The sequence below is a fragment of the Sciurus vulgaris genome (assembly GCF_902686455.1).
Source record: "Sciurus vulgaris genome assembly, chromosome: 7".
NCBI classification, from domain to species: domain Eukaryota; kingdom Metazoa; phylum Chordata; class Mammalia; order Rodentia; family Sciuridae; genus Sciurus; species Sciurus vulgaris.
The window spans coordinates 123,965,598-123,973,235 of NC_136467.1; the positions used below are offsets into that span (position 1 = coordinate 123,965,598).

At 45.7% G+C, this 7,638-nt stretch overlaps 1 protein-coding gene across 1 annotated transcript; it reads left to right on the forward strand.

Annotated features, from left to right (window-relative positions):
- Positions 1-3,650: 3,650 nt before the first annotated feature.
- On the forward strand, positions 3,651-7,638 carry LOC306666047 (HLA class II histocompatibility antigen, DM alpha chain). The gene is made up of 5 exons (XM_079147858.1): positions 3,651-4,004; positions 5,451-5,735; positions 6,388-6,666; positions 6,899-7,027; positions 7,384-7,638. The coding sequence occupies exons 1-5, from the start codon at positions 3,917-3,919 to the stop codon at positions 7,386-7,388; spliced, it is 786 nt and encodes a 261-aa protein (XP_079003984.1). The 5' UTR covers positions 3,651-3,916; the 3' UTR covers positions 7,389-7,638.

Below are 7,638 nucleotides of genomic sequence, written 5' to 3' on the forward strand. Positions count from 1 at the left end.
CTCATAATCACCAAATCTAAGGACACTTTTCAGCCCTTCCTTGCCTTCTGAGTAGCACTCTATACTGCTGACATTGCCCTTGTTTGGGGAGGAGCACTCTTTATTTCTCTGATCTGCTTCCTTTTGTTCCCTTAACTTCCTGTGAGCGCCTGGTACCACTAGATTCTTACCATTAGCAGATCTCACAGTGCTGGTTACTGGTTATGTTTCATTGCCTCAGTGCCACACCCACCTCCTGTACTATGTTCTGAACTAGGAGTCAGCCAGGTGTGTAACTCCCAACCTCCCTGGTCAGTTGACTTCCTGTTAGATTCTGCCAGCGGGAAGCGCTGGTGGGAGATCAAAAGAGGAAAAACTCAGAGGCTTCCTGCTTCAGCATCCAAAGTCTAACGGGGTGACAGTTGTGGCAATTGCTGGTAGATGTAGCAACAGGAAGAATGAGTGGTTCTGGACTCCAGCCCCTGAGAAGAAATGCCTCCTCAGTGATTCTAGCCTTGATGGCAGCTACTCAGTAGACTGAATTTGACTATGACAGTGTCAGGCAGCAGAAGGTATAGATGTGTCTTCCGGGGATGATGGCAGCTTCTGATTCCCAGGTATCCATCTTTCCTGTCTGAACTTTCAGCCAAGCCTCCTTCTCCCTTTTGTACTTCTTTCCCTTTTAACACTTTTTAAACCAATTCTCTGTATTAAATTTCTCTCTGTCTGAAATATGTGGAGTGGATGTGTTCTCCTGTCTGGATCTTGGAAAATAACTGTCATGAGGCTTGAGGTTTGACCCATGCAGATTTACATCTTTGTTTTACTTCCTTTCTTTCTGTAAGACACTGAGAGAGACTATATTCACATAATTTTTAATATGTTGTTATAATAGTTCTATTTTATTATTCCTGATGTTAACCTTTTTTTTTTTTTTTCATATTAGGGATTGAACCTGGGAGTGCTTAACCACTGAGTCACATCCCCTGTCCATTTTTATTTCTTATTTTGAGACAGGGTCTCGCTAAGTTGTTTAGGGTCTTGATAAGTTACTGAGGCTGAGCTTCAACTGTTAATCTTTTTATCATAAGTTTGTATGTTTGGGAAAAAACGTGTGTGTGTGTGTGCGCGCACATGCATATATATGTGTGTGTGTATATATATATATGTGTGTGTATATATATGTGTATATATATATATGTGTGTGTATATATATATATATATGTATATATATATATATATATATATAGAGAGAGAGAGAGAGAGAGAGAGAGAGAGATTGGAACTGTCTGTAGTTTCAGGCATCCACTGGGGGTCTTGGAATGTTACCCCCCCCATGGATTAGGAGGACTGCTAATCCTTTTTCTTTTCTTTTCTTGGCTAATTTTATCTGTGACCTCTGCTTCCATTTTTGTGCTCACCACTCCCACAATCAGGTTCTTCACCCACTCCCAGGATCCTCTCCATATTCTTCACTGCCTCCTGTGGGGCCCCAGTTGGCTGTTCCCCTGGCATCCATGAAAATTCAGCATGCACGAAATCAAGTTCAAGCTCTTTGTCTTTAAGCCTGCTCTCGTGACATTCGTTTCTGCTTCAATTCAGTCCATCACTGAGCACCCACCCAGTCACCACGTGAGAAACCTGGTATTATCCTTCCCTTCTCCATCTCCTCATCTTCCCACTTGTAATCAGAAACCCAACTCTTCAGTTCCACCTCCTGATTATCTCAGTATTCTGTTTGCTCCATGTCCTCTGGTTATGACTTAATTCACAACCTTCTCATCTCTCACTTAAATTACTGCCATACTACCTTTTTGTAGTATGTGCTTGTAACTTTTTATCTTGATATGATACACTATAGACTTTTTTTTTTTTCTTGGTACCAGGGATTGAATCCAGGGGTACTTAATCACTGAGCCACATCCCCAGCCCTTCTCATATTTTATTTTGAGACAGGGTCTTGCTAAGTTGCTTAGGGTCTTGCTAAGTTACTGAAGCTGCCTTTGAACTTGGGATCCTCCTGCCTCAACCTCTGGAGTCGCTGGGATTAGTTAGCCATCATGCCCAGCACACTGTGGACCCTGGCCTAGCAGTTTTGACTCTATTCTTCCCAAACTCCTGTCCATTGTTTGAAATATCAGATCAGTTTCTCTAAATTGTTAAAATGATGGTGTCACTCTACAGTTTTAATATCGCTGTCATGTTAAGTAAAAGTCAGACCCTCTTTGTGGTGTGCCAAGGTCTATGTGATCTGGCTTTTGCCTGAATTTCTAGTTCATTGTGTTGACTCCGCAGGAACTGGTAACCTTCACAACTTCCACATCAACTATTACAAGGGTCTCCAGAGGAGGGAGCTCTGGATGCCTGTGAGCTTCACACATCTGCCTATCCCATGCTCTGGAATTTTTTCTCTTCCCTCATGTTCTGTTGTTCAAACTGTTTTCCCTTTGAGACTCTTAGGAGCCTGCCTGATTAGATCCCTCCTTTTTCCCCATTCTCATAAAATTACTGCTTCCTGAACACACAGCACATTCTTATTTGACTACATTACACTGTTAGGTAATTGTTTATTCATAGAAACCCCCACTAGACAGTAAGCCTTCAAGTAGTTCCTCCTAATCCCTGTGGGATATGTTCCAAGACCCCCAGTAGATGCCTGAAACCATAGTGTGTGTGTGAATGTATATATTTAAATATAATATATATACTACATACACTATATTACATGTGTTTATATATTCAAACATGCATACACATATGTATATATGCATGCCTGTGTTTTTTTGCATACATGCCAACCTGTGATAAAGTTTCATTTATAAATTAGGCACAGTAAGAGATTAATAACTAATAGTAAAATGGAACAATTATATTAAAAGCTAATTTAATTATTATATTAAATTTTATGTGAAGGTAGTCTATCTTGTGTCTTATAGTATGGCACTTCTTTTTTTTTTCCTTTTCTTACAGATTTTTTTTTTTTTTTTTTTTTTTTTTTTTTTTTTTTTTGCAGTGCTAAGGAATTGAACGCAGGACCTTGTGCTTGCAAGACAAGCACTCTACCAACTGAGCTATATCCCCAGCTCACTTTCTGGCTTTTGCACTTCTTGCCCTTTGGCATATCTGAATTGCTGCCATAACTAGTCTTGTGCTTTGGGTCCATTACAATGATGGGCCATCTGATGATTGAGAATGGCCACTACATGACTAACAGGCAGGTGTTGTATACAGTGTGGATACACTGGAGAAAGGGATGATTCATGTCCTAGGCAGAACTGAGCCAGAGGGCACAAGATTTCATCATGCTACTCAGAATGGTGCACAATTTAAAACTTATTGTTTATTTCTGGAATTTTCTATTTAACATTTTTGGACTTAAGTTGATGGCAGGGAACTAAAACCTCAGGAAGTGCAATCTTTGATGAGGGGGGATGTCATCTTTGTATTTCTAGCACTGGGTCTCGTCCCTTTTTCAGCATATTTCTGTAGAATGAATTAGAGTTAATGCCTGAAGGAGAATAACCTTTCTGAGAAGGAGAGGAGGTCCAAAGGGAGGAGGAGGCAAAAGAGCAGTGGGAGTTTGCTGAGCAAAGATGCGCTTCCCACAGCAGCATTCTGCCACAGGGCCAGCCAGCCTGAGGCTACCAGGAGAGCTCCACCAGGAGGCAGACATTCCTCAGCTGGCGTCTCAGCCCAGAAACCACCACACTGGACCTGGTCAAAGCGCCAAGTCTTCCAGAGGTTGCTGGCCCTAGATCTCTCCCTAGTGACTCATGATGCTGAGTCCTACACTTCTGTGATTGGGTTAGTCAGAATGACAAGGGTAATGATTGGAGATGAGCTGGCAAAACATAATCTAAGGCTACCCTCTGGAGGACGGAGTTGGGGACCTGGGTCTGCCTGTTGGTAGCACCTACCTACTGTGTGACCTGAAGATATGGATCATGAGCAGAACCAGGGAGCTACGCTGCTCCAGCTGCTTCGGCTTCTGTGGCTGCTGCCCCACTCCTGGGCCATCCCTGCAGGTAAGACAGTGCCTCCCCTTTACTTCCATCCTGAGCTCGTTGGGGGATCCCATCTGCCAGAGCATGGGAAGAAGGGATCAGTGCTTGTAAGTGGTGGGAGGACTTAGGAGATGGTGGCAACAACAGCAGACTTGGAAAAGAGAGCTACTGTTTATGAGTGGTAAGCACTATCTGGTGTTTTACATGTTCCATTTAAGACACTCTCTTGGAGCAGAGATGATTCTATCCACTTTACAGATGAAAAAATGAGACTCAGGGAATTTAAGGGACTTGTGCAAGTTCACACAGTAGGAAAGTAGCAGAACTGAGATTTGAACAGAGCTAAAGTTATTTCCATTCCTGCACTCAGGATTGGATTCTACTCTTGTCAACTCACCTTGTGATTCTTGAAGTCTCTTAACTTTATTGCTCCTTAGTTTCTCCTCTGTAAAGGATGGGGCATAATGGGACTGTAACGTGGAAGATCCCTCTCTCTCTAAATGTCTGTGTATTGGGCATGGGGTAGAAGGTTTTCTGCTGGCTGGGGGGGTTCCAGCCAGGAGTTTCAAAGAAGAGGGATTATTTCCTGCAGACAGGGAGCCACTTCCCCAAATCCTATCATTGTGTGATCTGTAGGGTTTGGGTGGGGGAGACATTTTCATAGAGGCCTGGTGCTGATGACATACTGAAGAGAATCTGGAGACTGGAGTTTCAGTTTGCATGCGTGTCTGGGGTAGGCTAGGACAGTGTCATTATGACTTACGGAGGCCATGACCATTCCTTCTCCCTCTCTTCTAAGACAGGGAACCCATCCATGGCCTTTCAGAGTTCAGAGGGTGACCTTAAGTGAATTAGACAAAGGTAGCCTTTGGGAGGATGACCCCCGTGCTAGCATGTATGGCTTGGTGAGCACTGTACAGGCTGCATTTCATTTCCACCTGTCCCCTTGGCTGGTGCTTCTGTGGCATAAACACACAGCCAATAGGTTGACTCTGAATTTGTTGCTTAAGACAGTAGACCTTTCTGCATTTTACAACTTTAAACTGTTGCCTTTTTATGGCAAGGCAGGTTTGGAGCCATCCCTTAAGTTTTTCTTCACCCCATTTGGGAGAGGAAGCCTAAATGACAGACACAGGAGGGCTTCCACCACATCTGTGCCTCACCGCCTGAGAGGAGAAGTGCCAGGTGTGGTGGTGCGCCTTGCAATTCCAGCTACTCAGGAGGCTGAGGCAGGAGAAGTGCAAGTTTGAGAGCACCCTGGGTAACTTAGTGAGACCCTGTCTCAAAAAAAAAAAAAAGGTCTGGGGATGTAGCTCAGTGGTAGAGAGCCTCTGGGTTCAATCCTTAGTACTCCTTCCAGCCCCCGCGCCCCCGCCAAAAACAGGAAAAAAAAAAAAGAAAAAAAAAAAAAAAAAAAGTCATGGAGGATGCTCTCACCTCCCTGAAGCTTGTGCTCTGTCTTTGCAGCTCCTGCGCCAGTGTGGTGGGACGACCTGCAAAACCACACATTCCGGCACACCGTGTTCTGCCAGGATGGGAGTCCCAGCATGGGGCTCACCGAGACCTATGATGAGGACCTGCTTTTCTCCTTTGACTTTTCCCAGAACACTCGAGTACCCCGCCTCCCCGAATTTGCTGAGTGGGCTCGGGAACAGGGAGACGCCTCGGCCATTGCATTTGACAAAGAATTCTGCAAAACAATGGTGGAGAAAGTAGGCCCACAACTTGAAGGGAAAATTCCAGTGTCCAGAGGTCAGGGATTTTTGGGGGGTGGAGGTTGGAGGTCTGCACTCTTATCCTCTTTAATTTATACACTGAGCTATTCCCCTTCACTCCCTCCCCTATCTCTCAGGCTTTCTGGTTCTCCCCTAGGACCTTTCTTTTTCTGCTAGTCACAGTCTGCACCCTGCTTTGTTGTGGGCAGATTGTGCCTGGCATGCAGTAGGCATTCAAAGTCATTTATCGAACTTAATGAATTCAAAGGGACCAGTCGATGCCTACTGAATATTACCACTTGTGTTACTGTGCTCAGCAAGATGGCAAAGCGATTGGAAGGATCTGATGATGTGCTTGTGTTTTAATGAGAAAACAGTGTTTGGTTGATATCAACGTGAGGTTTAGAAAGGAAGTAAAACAAATTAGCAACAAACAAACAAACAAAATAACCGTCAAAAGTCAGGGCAGAGGCTTGCAGGATGGCCTGGATGTGGCTCTGCTTTTAGGTCTAGCTGCCATTCTTGCCTGGAAGCGCTCCCTCAGAACCCCTGCCCCTCCCTTTTCTCTGGCCCCAAAGCCCCACCCACTGACTCCCTCTGCCCCCTCCCGTCCGGATGCTTCTCCTTGTCTAAACACTGCGTACCATCAACTTGTCCTTTCTTTCCCTGACACTCCGACCCACCACCAGGTTTCCCTGTCGCTGAGGTTTTCACACTGAAGCCCCTGGAGTTTGGCAAACCCAACACGCTGGTCTGCTTTATCAGTAATCTCTTCCCGCCCACATTGACCGTCAACTGGGAGCATCATTCCGTCCCTGTGGAAGGAGTTGGGCCCACTTTTGTCTCAGCTATGGATGGACTCACCTTCCAGGCCTTTTCTTATTTAAACTTCACACCAGAACCCTATGACCTTTTCTCCTGCATCGTGACTCACGAAATTGACCGCTATACAGCAATTGCCTATTGGGGTAAGACCCCTTTCTCCGATAAGACTAGTACTTTGAGGGCAAAAAGGGATAGACCCATTGGACAGACCTTCTTTCTCTACTTGAAACTTGTTATGTACCTTCTTGCTCTAGCCAACCCCGATCTTCCATGCCCGAGAGTCTCTTTTCTACTCCCAGCTACCCAAGCCCTTCCTCTGGGTAGTGGACTTCCAGCCAGGTGTCCAGGCTGACTTGCCCCTCTCCTTTTCTCCAGTGCCCCAGAATGCCTTGCCTTCAGATCTCCTGGAGAATGTGCTGTGTGGCGTAGCCTTTGGCCTGGGTGTGCTGGGCATCATCGTGGGCACTGTCCTCATTATCTATTTCCGGAAGCCTTGTTCAGATGGTATGTCATAGGGAGGGGTGGGTAAGCCAGATACAGTGGTGCATGTGTGGGCATGCCAGGATCATCCTGTGGCATGGGGGAGGGTGTACAGTGATTGACAGACTCCTGGGAGTGGGGGCCTGTATCCAGCACCACAGGGTCACATCCTCTTAGCTGGGGACCCAATTATACAGTTATGGGTCATGGGAATGGCTTTGAGTAGGAAAGAATGATATAGGGACTTGTAGAAAACGTGCTTGGGGATGATTTGGGAATGAGGAGAGATCAGTCTCAGTAGGGTGTGCTGCGGGCAGATGGAGGCCTTTGGGGAGGAGGGGGATCCCCCTGATGGCTTTCCTCCATTCCTCTCTCCTCAGACTGATTCTTCCTGATTGGAGTTGAATGCCAACACCTTCAACCATTCAAGCAGGGGATCGTTGGGTTTCTCACACCCTGCCCAAGATCTCTCCTCAGAACAGAACTCCTGGGACTCCCCCCAGGGGGTGTGTATGTAGGTTTTTCATCTGGAAGCTCTGCTGTTCCTGAGTTTGCATCCAGAGGAACCCAGAGTGTCCTGTCACAGTGATACACCTTCCAACTTCAGGCAGTAAACCTCAGTTCTTAACCAGTGT

Coding starts and splice junctions, on each gene's coding strand:
- LOC306666047 (XM_079147858.1), top strand. CDS start 3,917: ATGGATCATGAGCAGAACCAGGGAGCTACGCTGCTCCAGCTGCTTCGG. Junction 4,005..5,450: donor CTCCTGGGCCATCCCTGCAG/GTAAGACAGTGC, acceptor CTGTCTTTGCAG/CTCCTGCGCCAGTGTGGTGG. Junction 6,667..6,898: donor TACAGCAATTGCCTATTGGG/GTAAGACCCCTT, acceptor CCTTTTCTCCAG/TGCCCCAGAATGCCTTGCCT.